This window comes from Typopeltis vanoorti, chromosome 23 (assembly GCF_054136105.1).
Source record: "Typopeltis vanoorti isolate ZY-2024b chromosome 23, IOZ_Tvanoo_1.0, whole genome shotgun sequence".
NCBI lineage: Eukaryota > Metazoa > Arthropoda > Arachnida > Uropygi > Thelyphonidae > Typopeltis > Typopeltis vanoorti.
The window spans coordinates 25,847,348-25,869,130 of NC_143571.1; the positions used below are offsets into that span (position 1 = coordinate 25,847,348).

The window sequence follows — 21,783 nt, forward strand, 5'->3', positions numbered from 1 at the left end:
AATGGTGGGAAATCAGGAGAGAAAATCAGAGGAGTAAGAAACAGGTTTCTTGCATGCAGAATTGTCAATGATTATAATGCATTGCCTGAGAGTGTGTTTAAGGCATAGCATGAGGAGTTGTACATGTGACAAAAGGACCTTGTAGATGAGTTTTCGATTCCATGAGGTCTTGGGATAATAATAATAATAACACCTTTTTTTACTTTTTCTATCCTCATGAAAAATATTATCCCTCTGCCTCTATTTCTGTTCAGGATAGCACCCTCATTCAACCCCATCTTGCTTATTTCAATAATTTGGTTGAAGAAAATAGTCAATGATGTAACAATTTCATTTCCATTATTTCTAGCATTCAGAGAGAAATGTAACAGTATGTTTCTGGGTGTATAACAAGTTCCAGTGTTAACAACGTTAGATGTCAAATCTTTAAAGGTACCTGTGACATGACTATAAACAACAAATAACACGTTAACCACAATAATTAACTTTAATGGAATGAAAATACAGATATTTCATGCTGAAAATAACAGTACATCATCAATGTGTGTAGAAACAAGCAAATCAAAGAAACAGGAATAAAAGGTACATACAACATACATACGAGGGACATGCAAGGTTGTATTCCCGTTTCTTTGATTTACTTGTTTCTATGCACTGATGATGTACTGTTATTTTCAGTATGAAATAACTGTATTTTCATTTCATTAAAGTTAATTACTGTGGTCATCATGTAATTTGTTGTTTACTTGTTAGATGTGCAGCCATTCATCTCTCTCTCTTATTACCCATCCCAGAACTCTCTCAAGATCCAAATGCAATCCCTCCTCCACATCTCAGGTTATACAATCCCTTTTTCGTATGTTCACACATTCACTATTTCTTTCAGCATTGACCTTTCTCATGTTGTGTTCCCTCTTCCCACCTCTGGCTTGCATTTTGTTCACTCATTCATGCTACTCATTTCATGCATAAGCACTCCTTTAATTCCTCCTTCCTGGTCTTCCACATCAATTCCTACCTGCTCATATTTGTTCTCCACAATCATTACTTATATCAGAGTCTATCACTTTTATATAGTTCCATTAAAAAAAAAAAAAATGCATTACTTTCTCTGCACACATTTCCACTAACAAAGCATTCGTGATCTTTACTCTCTGCCTCAACTGTCCTATCTGGGCAATACAATGACTATCCCCCTTCTTACTATTATTATTATTTATTATTATTATTATTTTGACACCTCCAGGGAGTCCAAAGACTCATCGAGGGAGAGTGTGCCGACAGCATCGAACGATTGGCCCCCTTCCAACTACTAACCGCGCTCAAACTTACTTAACTGAGCCATTAGTAGCAGAGGCTCTACCAATCGACCAACCTTCGCCGGCAACCTTACGACACTGTTATTTTTTATTCTCCTCAACAAGCTCCTGATATCCATTCTTACACTGTCATTCTTTCCAGTTTCCAACCAAGTCATTCATTCCTACTATTATTGCTATCATTCATTTTGCTATCTTACCATCAGTGTCACACAAGCTTTTTCATCATCAGTCCTGCTTGTTATCTCATCACTAATTGCATCAGTTTGTCACTGTCGGAATCGCACAGTTTCTTGATGTCACGCTACTTTCTTCACTATCAGTTTCACATAATTTCTTAACATTTGTAATTTGTACACTTTTTCTTGTCATCCATTTCGTTTATTACATCATGTTCCTACCTATGATTCAAATAAGCCTCAAGGTCCATCAGTATGTCATTCTACATACCCACACTCTCTCTCTCATCTCTGTTATTCAACATCTCACATATATATAAGCAACATCTCTCCGGACTTATATCTTACACTCATGGCACCGTACCATTCTTAAAAATCCACATATTCATTTGACAAAAAATTCTACTAATTTGTTTTTCACAGTGGTCTTCCTCATACCTAAATATATCATACCTTAAAATAATCCAGTCTCAAAAATTTAACTAAACCTTTGTTCCAATCACAAATATCATACAGTAACACTCAATCTAAGAACTATATAATATCATCACACAATAAATATAAAATTAACTTATCTTGCTGCAGCACTTACAATAATTATTAGTGGTTCTTTTCAAAGACCTTTGTTTAAGTACAGGCCTTTTCCAAAAACTCTGGTGATCCCTCAGATTACCCAATCAACGACCCAAAGGATCATTTAACTGATTATTCAGCAATGGTTCTACTCGGTGACAGGCTTTCCCTGGGATATGAGCAGAATCTCTCTCATCCCAGGGGAAAAAGCATTCTTTTTTTCCCTGGAAGCTGAAGAACTCTCCTTAAGAAAGCAAAAACACTTATTCAATATAATCCAAAGCAATCCTATGTCAGAGAATTATATTTTTCATAAGTGAACTTTGAGTGGGTGCATATTTATCAAAGAAAGAACCATATGATTTTATTTCAGTGATGTAAAATAAACAGAAATAGGAGTTATTAAAGATTCCACCTTTTTTCATAGCCGAATATTATGCACCAACCAAGAGTTCACTTATGACAAATACAACCTCTTTGACATATCATTGCTTTATTATTGAATGAGGGATTTTGTCCTCTTATGGTTTCTGCCTTGTCTCTAAAGAGAATTTACCAATTCAAAACAGCTGTCCGGTCAGTGAAACGTTTACTTTTTTGTAAAATTATTTACTGTTTTTTTTGGTTTTTTTTTGTAAAATTACTTACTGTATTTGCCTTTTACTAGTGCTTTTATCAAAAGCACTAGTAAAAGGCCAGTATACAGACACCTGGCCAGAACTTGTGTCTTTTAAGTGGTGCAAGCTATAATTTCATTTAACAGGTATGCATCAGAGCAATCGGGAACCCTTTCATCCCCACTCTAACCATCTGGCAGGTCAAGTGAAAACACTGCGCCCCAGGGTAATTTCATACTTACATATTGGCAGAAGCATTCAAATGTAAGCAAAGCTGGAAACATTCCATCTTCAACACACACTATATTGCATAAGCAAGAAAAACGATGCCAAGAATCGTTTTTCCATAAGGGACCTATACTGTTTAACCTTTAATTGTTTAACAAATGAATATCCAAGGGGATATTCAGTTGTTTGCAGATGATGTGAAGCTGGGAAGGGTTATTAGTAATAGTGCAGATGTGGTAGTCCTGCAAGAGGATTTGGGACACATCGATGGGATGCTGCATACTCTATTGGAGGAGCTATACTGGAGGAAGTAGGGGAGACAAGAGATCTAGGGTTGATGATTGATACAAACCTGAAATTTAGGGGACATATTACAAAGGTGGTGAAGGTAACACAGAGGATTGCTGCAATAATGAGAGGGACACTGACCAGTAGAGATAAAAGAGTTATCATTCCATTGTATAAGACTCTGATCAGACCACACTCAGACTATTGTTCACAGATTTGGTCCCCATTATTTGAAGGGGATAAATTAACTGTGGAAAGGGTACAAAGGTGAATAACAAAGATGGTTTCAGGACTGTACAATGTTAGTTATGAGGATCGGCTGAGGGAATGTGGACTGCATATTTGGTGGATAGAAGGAGAGGTGATATGATTGAGACTTTTAAGAGGTGGTTACAGGGTTGACACTGGGGAGTTCTTTCAGTTGGTTGAACAGTGTGAAGGAGTGATGACAAGGAGCCATCCCTGGAAGTTACAAAAGGAAACTGTGAGCAAGAGGGTGAGGAGTGTTTTCTTTGTATGAAGGGTGGTTGAACCATGGAATGCATTGCCTGATGGAGTGGTGAGAGCGAGAATGGTCAATGAGTTTAAGGAGTGGTATGATAGACTTTGTCTTTTCTAAGAGGGACCTCCCACAATGAGTCTTGATAGACTGTGTTTCCTAGGAAGGACCTCCTGCGATGAGTCTTTTGATTCCATGGAGGCTTGAATAATAATAATAATAATAATAAGCTCTCTAGTCCAATTTTCAAAACTTTCAAAATTTTTACAGATACTCGGCTTTCAAAAAGGTTGAATCTTTCATATCCTTTATTTGTATTTATTTAACATATGTGTCACGCATGCAATTGATTCATTACATGTTTGTAATATATGAGGGGTAGATGATGCATTAATACAGCAATAAAATGAATTTATTTCTTGTCAATTACATATGTCCTTTTATCATGCTGTGTGTTTCTGCTGAACTTTTGTTTTTGTTTTTTGAATTTTTCATTGCTACTTCTAAGTTAAATAAAAAGTAATGCAATTTTTGATGCATTATGCTTCAAAGTTGAAGCTGCAACAGTCACTTTCCCCTATACCTGTTTTTTTTTTTTTTAATTGTTGTTGTTTGTATGCAGATTCCATCAATGGAATCCTATAGTACATTAGTATTGTGCTCAAGTCACGGGTAAGATAATATGTGCTGAATGCACATATTCTCCCCCCCCACCACACACACACACACATTCATTTTATGTGCATGTGAGATAGCTGTAGCACACTACTAGTGACTTTCCTCTTTTTGGATACTTCATCTTCATCTCCATACACAACTTACTTTCTGATATCTGACAGCCAGTCACTGATTCAACTCACTAGCCTGTTACCCAATCCTATCCGGTACAGCTTACTGTCATGTCACAGTCTATCAAAAACTTTTGCAAAATCTAAGTATACCATTGTATATGTATCTCCCTTGTCCAAGATGTGTCACCTTTTTATAGTACATAAGTAAGTTGGTAAAACATGATCTCACTTTAACAAACCCATGCTGATAATCATAGAGAATACTGCTGTTATCAACCCATTTTTGTATACTAGTTCTTACTAATCTCTCCTATACCTTAACCACAACTCCTGATATACAGATTGGTCTATAATTTGTAGTCAGTGTTATCATTACCCTTCATGCAGTGAACAATTTTACCTTTTTTTCCACTCTCTTAGGACCTGTGCTGTTGTAAGACTTATTAAACAGACATGTCAATGCTGCTACCAATTCCCTGGAACATTCCCTTAAGACAAGTAGTGATATGTCATCAAATCCAGTCACCTTATTGACATCAAGGTTATTTATTTCCTCATATTCCTCCTACTCACTCCCAATTAAGCCCTCCTCTCCTATTTCCTCTACACTTGAGTTTCTCCTGATTTCACTCTGATAAATTCTTCACTGAAAACCTCAACTATATTCTGCAACAGTTACCATTCTACCATTTTCATCCATTAACATCATCTTACCATAATCTTCCTTCTACTTGCCATATATCAGAAAAACTCATTAGGGTTTTTCTTGGTCTGATTTGCTAATTTCTGCTCATACTGTAGTTTTGCTGTTCTTACCAACTGAGTCACCTTCTTGTCCTACTTTTTATAGTCCTCATGCAATTGACTCTTACCATTATTCATCTCGTGCTGCCTCCACAGTATCCCCCTTCTTCTATATTTCATGCTTAGTTCCTTTATTCATCAATTTGACATCTGCATTATTCAGTCTTTTGATTTTTGGAATGCATTGGCACATCGATGTTGTTAAAAGCCTTTTGGTCAGTTCCCACATGGCATGCATTCTCCCTCCTGCTTAACCCCTCATTTCATGCTTAAGTTCCAAGTTGTCTCCTAAGCTTTTCATAATCACCAGTCTTGTAATTTCACATATATCCTCTCCTCACAGGAGTCTTCATATGGCTAGTCACAATCACTTCATGATCACTCTCTCACCAACTTAATGAAAGTGCAAACCCCCACTCACAATCTCATTTTCTGATGAAATCATCAGATCTAAAATTCTTGATCCTCTTGTGCTCTCCTTTACATACTGCCTAAGACAGTTGTCTCTCAAGAACTCAAAAAATTCATTTTCCTTATTTCCAAATGCTATCTCTTCATTCCAACCTATACTACCATAATTAAAATCTCTAATAATCACCCTTTCCTTGTTCACTAACCCAAGTTGCTTATATATTTCTTAATCACCACCCTTCACATTCCATGCCCTATAGCAGCATCACTCTACAGCACCTCCCCCTTCCCTTCTTGTCCTTTCTATCCTCATGAAAAACATCATACTCTTCTGTTTCTATTCCCCTTAGGATATCATCCATATCCCATCATGTTTCTCTTATATCAACAGTTTTGGAGCAAATATACACAACCCATGAAACTATTTCATCTCCCTTATTTCTGATGCTCTTGAAAATTGTAAATAAATGCAACTATTCACTTTTAGGTCTACAACTAGTTTTGCCACACTTATTGGTTGTGATTTCCACACACCTAACCATTTCTAAATGCCTTTATTACCACTTACCCTACTAGCTCTTTATCATTATCACTCACAGTACTACTATTCTCATTTACAAACATTTTAGTCCAACCAGTTCCTCACTCTTGATATTTTGCTTCTCTTCTTACTTCCTCTGCTCTCTTGCTGATATCACTCATTGCTCCTCCTTGCAGTAATAGTCTCGTCAACTGATTCACACCAAATCCATTTAAATGCAACTCATCACTTTTGTACATTTCCATTCTTCCCTCAAATGCAACCCACACATTTACAAACTTCACTCCTTTTACCTCACATAGCTCTGCCAACCTCCATTCATAATCCCTTCTGTCTGCCTCAACTCATCATTATCATACTTCTGCAACCCAATGATTATCTTTCCAACCACACTGTTGTCTTTCACTCCCCAACAACCTTCTGATCCATCCTTACATTCTCTTTATGTCCAACCAAGTCATTTGTTCCAACAACCATTATCAACTTGCCTTCTTGTCTGCTTCTCATATCTAACACATCAATTATACTGCTAATTCTTTCTCCTGAAAAACACCCCTTATGAAATCATATCATTTACCACACCTCTAATAATGGAATTTCAATACATCGGTTCTCGAGTCATTTATCACCTATTTTTCTGTGCTTTCCTTCATCTGAATTTTTTTGCACTAGTCCATTCTTATCTACCAAACTTCTCATCTCACTATGCATATTTTTCATTTCACATCTCATTCTGATCAACTCTTTTTTTTTCAAATCTTGCATCCTGACAATTACACTATCTGTGAGTCTATCATTCGTGTCTTTCATTTCCTAATTCCAACTTTCCTTCACTTCCATAGTGTCACTCACTTTCATTCCTTAAAGTAGACTTTCTTTCCCTTCTGTAGTCTCACTTACTTCTGTTCTGTGATTTATACAATCATTTGTTCCTGCAATTACATTCATTTCATCTCCTGTTCCATCTCCCCACAAACTCACACTCCACATTCCTTCACAATTAAAAGTAAAAAAAAAAAAGTTAAAACCCAAAATGCAAACTACATTTTTTTTTCTGCCTTGCTCATTTGTTTATTAATGCAATCAGATTTTATTCAGAAAATTTTGTTCACACATAATTTGCCAAAAATTTTGTATAGTTGTTAAAAAAACATAAAATTACCTGAAAATATAAACTCTTCACATTTTTGTGTCATTGTATTAAAATACCATCTAGGAATATTCTCTTCACATGTTCCATATGATGGATACTGAACACAAGTATTAATAGTGTGTTCACACTGATGGCCAATAAACAAAGGTGAACATTTGCAGGTAAAGCCACTCTCTGTATTACTACTAAAGCTAATGCATAGTCCTCCATTATAGCAAGGATTAGGAATGCAAGGATCATGGTCTCTTTTCCTTGGTGTTATAAGTTGACATTGAACTGTACCTTCCTAGGATAAAAATAAAAACATTTCACAGTCTTGCATACAATGAAATATTTTTGAAGTTAAACATAATCAATTAGAGATAATCTCAGAGACAGTGGTTGTAAATGAGGCTGTGAATGATATATCAACATTGTGGCTGGTTGATGAGAGTGATCATGAGGTAGTGACTTGGAAAGTCATCAAGAAGAGGAAGGTTAGAGTCAAGAAGAATATAATTATACAGAATTACAGGGCATGTGATTATGAGAAGCTTTGTAGTAGTTAACTAATTTCAATTTCACAAGATGATGAACTATGGGAAAAATAGGTTGAGAGAGCATGGCAATTGGTGAGGAAGAAACATACATTTGTATACCAAAAGTCAATGCCATCCTGGTTGGCTGAGTGGTAGGCATATCTGCACTCCAGCCCTGCAGGTTCAAATCCTGCCATGGGCATGGATATTTATAATTGTCTTACTGACTCTATGTGGAAAGGTCATCTGCAACCATGCCATCACTTCTAGCAGAAAGCTTCATTTGTGATTCATGGTGATTCCTGAAGAGTCAAGCCAAACAAAATTTCAGGGGAATATTTCTGTTGTGTGGTAAGCAAGGAGAAAAATATTTATGGAAGCATGATACTGGTTTACAGTAAAGTGGCTACAACAAAGGATGTAATAGAATTATATAATAAGCACTTTGTTGAGGGTACATGGCAGGAATTTGATGATGCAACTTTGTCATGCTAAAGATATTTTCCAATACATGAGAGGACAGTAGAGAACAAAACGATATTACTCAAGGAAGTTGAGTAAGAGTGTAGCTAACAAGGGACATGAGGATTAAATTATTTTGATCACAGAATGGTGGATGAATGGCACAGATTGCCAGAGATGGTCACAAGTGCTTTGTCAAAGTCAAGGAGATGTGATAGGTATTATGTGAATAACTGTTCATGTGAGTCTCCTGTAATGAATCTTCAAACTCTATTGAGGCTCCTATACAATAATGATAATAATATATTATACTGGTGTGATGATGCTGTACAACACTTAGAAATGGGATAAATAATACAATAAAAAGGAGTGCAAAAACAGAGAGGCATCGTGCTGAGTAGTCTACATATTAATAATTCTATGGGAATCAAAACCATATTACCAAGTATTTTTAGGGAATGGACTTTTTCAACTGAAGGTGAGTTTGTTGATTTCATACAAAAATAATAGGGGTTTTTTTGTCCCGAAACTCATGTTTTTCATTCAGAATACAGAGAAATTTTCCAAGAGAACGCATACAATTTACAAACAAAAAATACTAGAGATGATTATGGTGGTGGGCAGTAGATGGTGTTGTGTGTAAATCATAATGGCAGTGGTGTTCTATGTAGTTGGCAGATTAAGTTAAAGTGGTGGAGCTGTAGAGTGCCTTCCCTCAATGAGTCCTTTGACTCCCTGGAGGTGTCATGTAATAAAAACAATATGCAAAATATTTAATTGTGCCCTTGACCCAGTTGTTTAATTAGAACTTTACAAAGGGCATGGAAAGAAGGGTAAAATGCTGCTGTGGGTTGCTGCATAAAAGGTAGTGCTAGAATTGCTGCGGCAAGAGGCAGAAGGTTACAAGTGGGGTTCCACAGGGCTCAGTACTGGGACCTATATTGTTTAACCTTTATATCAATGACATTGTCCGTGGATTGCAAGGGAATATTCATTTGTTTGCGGATGATGCGAAGCTGGGAAGGGTTATTAGTAATAGTGCAGATGTGGTAGCCCTGCAAGAGGATTTGAATAAGCTAGATAGATGGGCAAATGAATGGTGGTTTCAGTTTAATACAGCAAAATGTAAGGTCTTGAGGTTTGGGACACATTGATGGGATGCTGCATACTCTATTGGAGGAGTTAAACTGGAAGAAGTAGGAGAGACAAGAGATCTGGGTTTGATGATTGATAGAAACCTGAAATTTAGGGAACATATTGCAAAGGTAGTGAAGGTAACGCAGAGGATTGCTGCAATAATGAGAAGGACACTGACCTGCAGAGATAAAATGGTTATCATTCCATTGTATAAGACTCTGATCAGACCACACTTAGACTATTGTTCTCAGATCTGGTCCCCAGGATTTGAAAGGGATAAATTAACTGTGGAAAGGGTACAAAGGCAGATAACAAAGATGGTGTCAGGACTGTACAATGTTAGTTATGAGGATTGGCTGATGGAGTGTGGACTGCGGAGTTTGGTGGATAGAAGGAGGAGGGGTGATATGATTGAGACTTTTAAACTGTTGAGAGATGGTTACAGGGTTGACACTAGGGAGTTCTTTCACTTGGTTAAACAGCAGGAAGGAGTCATGACAAGGGGCCATCCCTGGAAGTTACAAAAGGAAACTGTGAGAAAGAGGGTGAGGAATGGTTTCTTTGCATGAAGGGAAGTTGAACCATGGAATGCATTGCCTGATGGAGTGGTGAGAGTGAGAACGGTCAATGCATTTAAGGAGTGGTATGATAGACTGTGTTTCCTAGGAGGGACCTCCCTCGATGAGTCTTTTTGACTCCATGGAGGCCTGAATAATAATAATAATTGGCACTGCAATTTGAAGACATCAGAGAGACTGATTAGAAATAGAATAATGAATTGAATTCTGTATGTTTTCTACAGATGTCAACTAAGGTTTATAAAACACAGCCCTTATTTAGGAATCTAATGTTTTATGATAAAGTGATGAATATGTTCATAATGGAACTCTTATATGATGATATTCATGGACAGGCATATATCAAATCTATTGATCTGTCAATGGCATTTATCTATATCTTTGATTGATTTTGACATGGTAATTGGTCAAAGGCACTGATAGATTACCATATAGCAAGATGTCTACAAGGTGGGAAGGGAGGAAAGGATAGATAACAGATTGGTCAGATGAATAGGAAATTGGTTGGCTGAACCATGATATTATGATGTTGCATATAGGAGGCAATGTCCCATAAAAGAAAGTAGAGTGGTTTGCCAAAAGATTCCCTTTTTGGCTACTGTTTAACTTATTTGTCAGTGATATTTTATATGGACTGACAGGAGATATTCAGGTTGTTTGCTGATAATGCAAAGTTGTGGAGAATTATAACGACTAATGCTGATTTTAAATCAGGAACATTTAAATACTGTTAGCTAGAACAAATGGGTGTGATTGCCATTTTAATGTTAATCAGTGCACGCCACTCTGCACTTTGGAATCAGAGTGAAAGTACTGACAAGACTACATGTCACTGTTTATGATAGGAAGCACACTGGCAAGTACAGATAAGGAATTGGTTATATTAACATAACCTATTTATCAGGCCAACATATAGGTTTATGCATGCAAATTTCATCACCTAGTTTCCACTATGATGCAAGAACCCTAGAGAGGACCTAGAGATGGATGAATAAGGCAATATCAAACTTCTATAGCATAGGTTCCCAAACTTTTTCGGCAACCGCCCCCTCGAATCCATAAACTCATTGTCAGTGCCACCCTGTCTTACCTAAGCCTACCCTACATTCAGAAAAGCAATTCACACAACCCAAAAGGAACGGTAATAACATTTTAAAAACAAATTATTAATTTATAATTTAAATTTATTTAAAAAAAAAACAAAAAAAACATTTAACTTTAATAACAATTTTACATTAAAATCTAATAAAACATTGTATAATAAGGCTATTCAATAGCAGCTATTGACTTGAATGTTCTGAAAATCATTAATGCAATGGATGGGCTTCATGAAGTGATACCAGTTTTCCTATGTCTGGTTTAATATCACTTAGCAGGCGTCTTAAATCTCCACGTTAAGTTATCTGGAATCTTATTCAAATTAAGTTGATATTGAATTCAACATTATTTCAAAGCCGAATAGAGAAACCACAAGAGTTTCAGTAAAACTACAAGAGTTTCATGCCGAATATAGAAACTATAAAAGTTTCGGCGGATCCAAGCATAAGCAAACCTTTCATGACACGGGCAATTCGTAGTAAAAGCAGAGTAATACTGATCACTATCCTTAGTATTTCCCATAATGTAAAAGACATCTCCTAGTGGACATGCATAACATCATACATGTCCACTAGGAGATGTGTTTTATATTATGGGAAATACTAAGGATAGTGATCAGAGCTTACTTCATCTTTACTACGAGTTGCCCCTGTCATGAAAGGTTTGCTTACGCTTGGATCCGCCGAAACTTTTATAGTTTCTATATTCGGCATGAAACTCTTGCAGTTTCACTGAAACTCTTGTAGTTTCTCTATTCAGCTTTGAAATCTCTTTGCAGAAAGAGCAGAGATCTCTTTGCAGAAAGAGATTTCAAAACAAAACTCTTAATAAGATTTTAAGATTTCTTAAATTTTGGCTTCAGCTCAAAGTCATTTTGTAGCTCAATTAGTTCTTACTCCATGGCTCCCACTGCCTCAGTATCAGAAAATGGATTTATTACCTAATATGGAACTTCCAACGAAAGTAAATCCTTGATCTACTTGCCTTGTCAGGATATACTTTTTGAAATGTTCAATTATTCTGGAAGGCTTCATGGCCTCATTAGAGAGGACCCTTTCACAAATTGGCACATTGGCAGCTGCTGGTTTATTGGTGCTGGTATGCATCCATATTTTAGATATTGGATGATATAAGTGCTGTGGTTAAAATGAACATTATCCTCCGCGATTGCGCTACCTACATCCTGCTAGAACACGACCCCAGAAAAACACAAGTTAAGAAATTAAAAATCTTACTTAAAAAGATATCTTCCTGGACCCCTGACGTCACGAAAAAACTTAAACCTTTCCGCTCCCGTCCCCCCCCCGAATATACGGTTTACCAAAAATCCACAAACCCAATTCCCCACTCAGGCCTATAGTAGATGCCACCAATGCACCTTGCTACAGACTGTCTAAATAGCTGGCCAACTCTCTGACCCCCTCACTGGAAGGTCCACTTCCTATATAAAAAACTCGACCCACTTTAAAGCCCTCACAGAAAATTTAACCTTGAATAATGCAGACATATTGGTAAGCTTTGATATCTCCTCTTTGTTTACCAATATTCCCTTAACTGACATCTTATCTCTCTTAGAAAACGTTTTTCCCTCTGACATCTTAGATCTCTTTTCCTTTGCCATTAACTCTGGGTATTTCTCTTGAAAGAACAAAATCTACAAGCAGATAGAGGAAACCGCCATGGGTTTCCCCCCTCTCACCCCCCCTTGCCAATTTCTATATGGAAGATTTCGAAAAAAGAGCCATAGACTCAGCCCCACTCAAACCTTCTATCTGGCTAAGATATGTAGATGATGTGTTCTCTATTTGGCCTCATGGCCCAGACACGTTCGACTCCTTCCTCAGTCATCTCAATAGCCTACATCCAAGAATCCAGTTTACTATGGAAAAGGAAAAGAACAATTGTTTACCCTTCCTAGACACCTTAGTCACACACCTGCCTAATGATACACTTGCCTTCACTGTATACAGAAACCCCCCCCCCCCACTCACACACACAGGCAGATACATTCACAAACTCTCCCACCACCACCCCTCACAACAATATAGCATTATTAAAACTCTTACCAAGAGAGCCCACAATCTTTGTTCCAGTGGAACTGCCCTCACTACTGAGCTTAAGCACATACACAGCATTTTCCTCTCCAATGGCTACAGCGAACACAGTATCAAAAAATAATCAGTTCCTCCCCCATTCCCCGTCCTTCTCGTCAACAAGATTTTAAAAATGCCATCACCATACCCTACATCCGTGGCACATCCGAAAAAATAGCCAAGATACTAAAAAAGTACAACCTACACACAGCATATAAGCCCCACCACAAACTTGCTACCCTTATCCGTTCTACGAAAGATCAGCTCCCTCCTCTCTCTCTGCCTGGAGTTTACAAAGTACCCTGTTCCTGTAAGCTAGCATACTTTGGACAGACAGGCAGATCAGCTTCCATCTGCCTGGAGGAACACAAGTCTTACATCTGTAAACACAACTATGGACATTCACGCTTGGCTGACCATGTTTTGGACACCACCCACAGGGTATCATGGAAGAAAACCACCATGCTCCACCACAGCAAATTCAAGAAAGAGAGACCTTTCTTAGAAGCAGCAGCTCTCAAAAGCCAACCAAATCTTAATAAATACAGTTGCATTAAGCTTCCGAAGATTTTGGAAACACTCATCACCAGAGGTCCCACCTTACATTCCAGGCCACCTACTACCGCCCTTAGAGGGCGCTCCACCTAGATAGGACTTTAGTGTCACCCACGTGGTTGGGCTTAGTATTGTGTGATATTGCGTGCATGTTACATTAATTGTTTTTGTAATCCCCGTAGATGTCCTAGTGACTAGGACGAAATATAGGAAGTATTAAATTCTATTTTAATTCTTTTTGAGTGTTGTAAAAAATCCATTAAGCCTCCAACATGATGTCCTCACAGCACATAAGCCTCTACACACGAATAACTAATTTTACTTGGTTTATAGTGAAATAATACAGTGTATGAATGATAATATAAAATTATTGTATACAGTACTGTACTGAAATAAGAAGCATGAGTGTGCAGTGGTTCTGTGCATTTAGAGTAACTTTATTATTATTATTCAGACCTCCATGGAGTCAAGAGAATCATCATGGGAGGACCTTCCTAGGAAATACAAAGTCTATCATACCACTCCTTAAACTCACTGACCGTTCCTGCTCTCATCAATCTAACCTGCAATGCATTACATGTTTCAATCACCCTCCACACAAAGGAACCACTCCTCACCATCTTGCTCACAGCTTCCTTTCGTAACTTCCAGGAATGGCCCCTAATCATCGATCCTTCCTGCTGTTCCACCAAGCAAAAGAACTCCTCAGTGTCAACCTTGTAACTACCTCTCAACAGTTAAAAAGTCTCGATCATACCACCTCTCCTTCTCCTATCTACCCAAAACTCTGCAGTCCAATTTCCCTCCACCGATCCTCATAACTAACATTGTAAAGTCCTGAAACCATCTTTCTTATCTGCCTCTGCCCTTTCCACAGCTAATTTATCCCCTTCAAATCCTGGGGAGAAAATTTGAGAACAATAGTCTAAGTGTGGTCTGATCAGGGTCTTATACAATGGAATGGTAACTAGTTTAACTCTGCAGGTCAGCATCCTTCTTGGTATTGCAGCAATCCTGTGGGTTACCTTCAGCACCTTTGCAATAGGTTCCCTGAATTTCAGTTTTCTATCAATCATTACTTGCAGATCTTGTCTCCCCTATTTCCTCCAGAAAACAGCTTCTCCAATCGAGCATGCAGCATCCCATTGATTGTATCCCAAACTTCAAGACTTTACATTTTGTTGCATTAATCCGACACCCCCATTCATTTGCCCATCTGTCTAGTTTATTCAAATCCTCTTGCAGGGATGCCACATCTGCACCATTACTAATAATCCTTCCCAGTTTCACACCATCATCAATCGACTGAGAATATCAAAATACAGATCCGAGTAATGAGCTCTTGGAACCCTACTTGTAACCTTCTGCCTCCTTGATACTGCCTTACCATACACTGATACTAATTCTCTGATACCTATCAGATAGCCAATCCTGAATCCAGTATTTGGAAGAGTGTGTTCCAAATAATGAAGTCAGTATTTGGAACACACTCTCCTCTTGCATCTCCAAACCACGCACCCTATCCCTCTAGTATTAAAACCTACTTCTCCAAGATGAAATACTCCAATAAAGTGTTCATTGAACACTCCACTATGCCCTCTGCATCAGTCACTCTATTCCCATTTTTATCCCACAATGTCATTCTTCCACAATCATTTCTCCTCCTACTGGCCACATAGCTAAAAAATTACCTAGAATTTACTTTGGATCTTAGTGCCAATCTCTACTCATATTCAAGTTTTGCCTTCCTCACCATACCAGGCACTCTCCTGACCTGAGTCTTATATTCTTCATGCATCTGTTCTCAACCCTTCTCCTTATATCTCTTCCATAACCTCTTTTTCACCTGCAGTTCCTGTTTGTTATTGTTTGCCATTCACTTTACACCAAATTGTGTCCTCTTCTTCACTCGTGGAATACAGCTTACTATTGCTTCTAACATATATTTCTTCACAATTTCCCAAGCACTAATGATATCCTGGCATTCCAATTCCACCCTCCATGGAACTGCACCAATTTGATATCTAAGACTATTATAATCACCTGCCTTATAATTCCACATACATTCCCTTTTCTTTGATACTCCTGCATGTCTATTCATCTTCCATGTCAAAACCACATGGTCACTCTCTCCAACTGGGGGGGGGGTGTCATCTCAGTTATTATCAGCTTTTCTGATGCTATGACTAAATCCAAAACTCTTGAACCTGCTGTTCCCTCTATTAGATGTTGCCTAAGACATTTGTCCCTCAAGAAGTCTAGAAATTTCATTCCCTTATTACCACATGTATTTTCCTCCTCCCAATTTACACTGCTGTAGTTAAAATTTCCAATAACAATAATTCTTCTTGCACTTGCCAAGCTCAACTGCCTAAACATCTCCTGCTCCTCACCCTCTGTGCTCCTTGGCTTGTAGCAACACCCCAGTAAATATCCTGTCTTGCCCACCTCCATTATTATTATTATTATTATTATTCAGACTTCCATGGAGTGAAGAGAATCATCTTGGGAGGACCTTCTTATGAAATACAAAGTCTATCATACCACTCCTTGAACTCATTGACTGTTGCTTCTCTTGCCACTCTATCCAGCAATGCTAATCTACCTTACACCATATGATTTCAAAACCATTATTGTCACTGCCTTCGAAAGTCTCCACTCTTAGAGGACATATTGCTTATCATAAGCAGTGCTCCACCACCATGTTTTCTTTCCTATCCTGCTGAAAAATGCTGTACTCTACTACTTCTATTCCTGTTATTATAGCATCTTCTGTCAACACGTCTCAGAGATCCCAATAATCTTTGGTCAGGCTGATGCTATCTGTGCCTCCAATTCATCCCCTTTATTCTGGATACTCTTGGCATTAGTATAAAGCATAAAAATGTTACTGCTTCTATGCCTATCATTATCTCCTCCAGACCCCACTGGACTCAGTATTACCTGATGTCATTCCCCCTTCCTCCAAGCACCCATTCCCACAAGAGGCCGCCCCTGCTACCATCCACCCTGGGAATTCTAATTTCCCTGCATTGACACACCAACTCATTCAGAAAACAGCAACCTCTCCAGATGCCTATGCCATTCCTCATTCAAATGCAAGCGGTCTCTCGCATATAGTTCCTTTCTGTCCTCAAATGTCCTCCAATCATCCACATATTCCAATCCTCTCTTCTGACACATTCTGGCTATTATGCTATTCATTATTACTGCTCTTCTGCTCAGCTCATCATTATCATACCTGGGTAACACACACACAATCTTTCCACTCTGCATTTTCTTTTGTATAACCTCAAGCATGAATCTCCGATCTCTCACCAGTCAATTTACACTGCCTCTCTAGTCATTCATGCCCACTATTGCAATCATCTCATCCACCTTTTCACACCGCTTAATTGCCCTAGCAACATACTTTCTATCATTCTTTCAGGCAAACTCTTCTCCTCTGACATCCTATCTTGCACACCACGGATCATCGTGTCTCCATATATCCCACCTCATACCATTCTGTTCTTTGATTGTCACCTGCATCCCTCCTCTCTCTCCCCTCTAAACCCTTCTCTCTGTGTTCCCCTATTTACCTGCTGTCCTGACATCACTCTATCCCTGGTTGCAGCACTCCCTCGTATTCTTCTCATTCCCTCTCTCTGACTGTTTTCATTCTCTCCTCTTCTATCATTCCCATAACTCTTGCTCATTCCCTCTCTTCTACTGTTTCTATTCTCTCCTCTTCTATCATTCCCATAACTCTCTCTCTCTCTCACTTCTACTCTGATTTGTCTTGCATTCATCTCTTCTATTCACCTAATCTCATCTTTCATACTTCTCATCTCATTCCCGAGATATTCCACCTCCTCTTTCAGCTCATCTATTTCTCTCTCTCTCTCTGCAAGTTTAGCCACTCTTACTCGCCAGTCATCCTCCCAATTAAGACCATCTCCGAAAACTTCATAATCATTTAAGCCTTACACGCTCCCCACTCTTAGTTTTTCATTCATATTTCGCTCATTGCATATTTCACCTTCTATCACACTATTTGTCTCTCTAGGTTGAGATTCTCCTGCCCCTGACACAACGAGGTTAGTTCTTCCCATTGCCTACATTTTGCACATATATCTCACCTGCCACATATCCAACTGCCAGGACGCATACATACCACAAAATTCTGTAGTATGTTATTACACAAAATATCGTCCTTAAATTGGGGAGGACTTGGTGACATGCCATTTGTAATTGGAGCTGCGCTACTGCCATCATTCAGGTAGTGCCGAGGAACTACTACAACTAAACACTAAATACTAAATGCTCTACTATACTATGTTATACTCTACTGTAAGCTAATTTACTCAAGTGATACTATAAGTATAAACTATATTTAACTGTACTAAATAACTAAATAATGTAACTTATCTTCTTCTCCACTGTCCGACTCTGACCTCGCCTTCTCGGTAACCCAAAAATAACACAATATTAACAACTAAACTTCAAAAGCAGCACCACTAAAGAACACTTGTATTACTAAAAAAAAAATGTAGCACAATTCACAACAGAAGTCACACTATACACTGTTTATAAACACTTTTTTTTAGCACAGCTCAAATCCACCACCACGTTCTTCTGCAAATCTAGCACCCAATAAGTAAGAAATACATCAAACAAGAGTAATTCTTCAAAGCTACTGCTTTATTAATTGGGCAAGTGATCAGAGGAGGCAGGAGGAGCTAAGTTATGAACAACAAATACTTCAAATTCAGAGATTGCTACAAAGTGTTTGGAAGACGGTTCATCAGATGAATAACTTGTGGAAGGTCAAGGACTTCAGGAAGTGAGGTGAGGTGACAGGAGTGGCCTCCTCTAAACATTTATACATTATGTCCAACTTAGTCTGTCCGGTTTGCCTTTTCTTTTCTGCATAAATTTCTTGACAGGAAGCAATTGAAGCTTGCATTATTGTCTACTTTAGTAGATCTCGCCATTTCAGTATGAAATATCTGTACTTTTATTTCATTAAAGTTAATTACTGTGGTTATTGTGTAATTTATTATTTAGATCTCTCCATGTTGGAGTCTATTTTCTTAAAAACCAAATTGTCTTATAAAAAGGAGCAAGTACTTCTGCAATTTTTTTCACTTTTTTGGGGGAATCAGCATCTTTTTCATTTTGATCTTCAACTTTTCTGTGCTTCCAGCTCTATAGTGTCTTCAGCTGTGAGCTCTTCTTCTTCCACAGTTTCCACCAACTGCTATTCATAATTATTTTGAAGAATCAGCTTTTGCTCTCCAACCCATCATTTTCAGCTAAAGGCATTATCTTGTCACCAATCTCTTATAATACTTTGTCAAATCGTGCATTCAATGAATATCTTAATGAGATGGCTATTGCAAATACAACTAGTATAAGGCACACATGCTGTAAGTTGATGAATGACTGTATATATACTTACATGCACAGTGCCCATTAAGTAATGCAACTGATTTTTTACAGGACAATCCTTTGAATAAAAGTAACAAATGTGTTTACAGTTTTGATTGCTAGAGTGTATTGTAATCCTAGGTACAACTTTTGATCTGGGTGACAAAGCAGTTTCATGTGGCAAACAATGAAGAGAGTGAGTGGATTGTGTGAGAAGTTGCATCATGGAGCAAACAGCTGTGATAAAATTTAATGTAATTTAGGAAAAACTGCTACAGAAGTGTACCAAGACCTAACACAAGTTCATGGCAACGACTGTCTGAGCCAAGCACAGACATTCCACTGGTTTTCAATGTTTAAAGACAGGAGGGAGTCCCTAGAAGATGACCCATGCTGTGGATGGCCAGTTTCTGCATAGACAAATGAAAATGTGGTGAAAGCTTGTTGTCCATGACAGGTGAATAACCACTAAGCTACGCACTGTACAGCTTGGTGTCAGTAAAGAAATGGCCAGATTAATCTTAGAAAGAGATTTGCACAAGAGGAGGGTTTGTTCAAGGTTTGTGCTGCACACATTGACATGTGCACAGAGAGAGCACGAGGCTGCAGATTGTCAAAATTTCATCCATGCAGTTGATCAAGATCATGATGTGTTGCAAAGAACTGTCACCAGTTATGAAAGTTGGATGTTTTCAGTTTGATCTGGAAGTGAAATGCCAGAGCATGGAATGGTGTGGAATGTCTTCTCCCTGGCAGAAGAAAGTCAGGTTGCAAAAATCACATGTCAAGAAAATGGCCATTGTTTTCTTGATGCTGCTGCAATTATCCACTGCAAATTTGTTCCCAGCAAACAGTCAGTATTATTTACGAGTAATGCAACATCTCTACACCTGCATCTGACATGTCACGAAAGAACTGTTCCACAACAAATGTTTTTCTGTTGCATGACAATGCACACATGCATTGCCTGTGAAGCAGTTTCTGGCTTTGAAGTCGATCTGTGTGATCAAATATCACTCACATTATTGGCAGATTTGGCCCCCACAGACTTTTTCCACTTCATAAAGATGAAGTGTGCCTTGAAAAGGGAGCACTTCAGTGACATTGAGGACATCCAACATGGTGTGACAGAGACCCTGAAGGAGGTTCCCGTTCAAGACCTCCACTGTGCCTTTGAACACCTGTACAACAAATGTAAACATTGTGTGGAGTTGCAGGAAACTTATTTTGAATCTGTATAATTGGAAATATTATTATTGCCAATTATATATATATATATATTCCATGTAGGCTTATAATAATAATAATTACGATAAAAAATAATAATTACTATCGTAATTATTATTATTATAAGACCACATGGAACCAGACTCATCTAGTCCATTTTGTCATACACACAGCTTATCATACCATGTCTTATACACATTCAAATTCTCTGCAGACACCACGCTTTCAGGCAATGCATTCCAACCATTCACAAATCTCTATGCAAAAAACCTGCTTCTCGCTTCCTAAGTCATACCTTCCATATACATATTCCAGGGATGACCTCTTAATTCCATAACCACTCCTTACTAACTAGTATGTTCCTATCATTATCACTCCTCTTCCTCCTACCCGCTAGATTCTGCATAATCAATTGTCTCAACCTTTCTTCATATTCAACACTCCAGAGACCAGAAATTTTGGTCAATCACCTCTAGACCATTTCCAACATCTCCTCATCCTTTTGAAAACCAGATGACCAAATCTGTGCACAATAATCCATATGTAGCCTAATCAGAGCCATATACAATGGAACAAAAATCTCCTTACTTCTGCAAGATAATGTCTTCTGCATCATTATCAGAATTCATTGTGTCATTCTCACACTTTTGGCAATATGTCCTCTAAATCTCAGATCCTTAACCACCATCACCTCGAGATCTCTTATTTCCCCACCAAGAGTGAATTCTACTTCCCATCTTTCTTTTTTTACAAATTTTAAAGCATTACATTTTGCAACATTGAATTGACATCCCCAGCCCCCAATGCCCATTCACTCAGTCTATTCAAGCCTTCTTGTAAGGCCACACTTGCTGTACTCCTCATAGTTCATCCAAATTTTGCATCATCTGCAAACAACTGTCTATTCGAGACATTTGAATGGGGATATACCCCATTCAAATCATCCTCAATATCATTAACATACAGGTTAAACAGCAATAGCCCTAAAAGAGGCACACCTAGTGACTTTCCTCTTCTGGGATATTGCTCCCCATTCACAACTTATTGATACCTATCAGACAGCCAATCTCGAATCCAATGCATTAGTCTAGTATCCAACCCAATCTGCTCTAGTTTGACCATCAATCTATCAAAAGCTTTTGCAAAGTCTAAGTATACTATCGATCTCCGAGATCCAAAGCTGCTGTCATCTTGTATTAGTAAGTAGATTACTAAAACATGAACTCCCTTTATCAAATCTGTGCTGTCCATCAGAGTCAATATCATTGTTGTCAGCTCAATTCTGAACCCTGATTCCCAC

General features: G+C 38.1%; 1 protein-coding gene across 3 annotated transcripts in view; it reads right to left on the bottom strand.

Moving 5' to 3' along the window:
• The window catches only part of LOC150093698 (kielin/chordin-like protein), a 1,333,292-nt gene that overhangs the window by 1,029,925 nt on the left and 281,584 nt on the right, over positions 1–21,783 (bottom strand). For all 3 annotated transcript variants that reach the window (XM_090412628.1, XM_090412627.1, XM_090412629.1), the window contains one exon: positions 7,413–7,689. In XM_090412628.1, the coding sequence (XP_090268754.1) occupies positions 7,413–7,689 (277 nt within the window). The remainder of the gene's footprint in view (positions 1–7,412; positions 7,690–21,783) is intronic.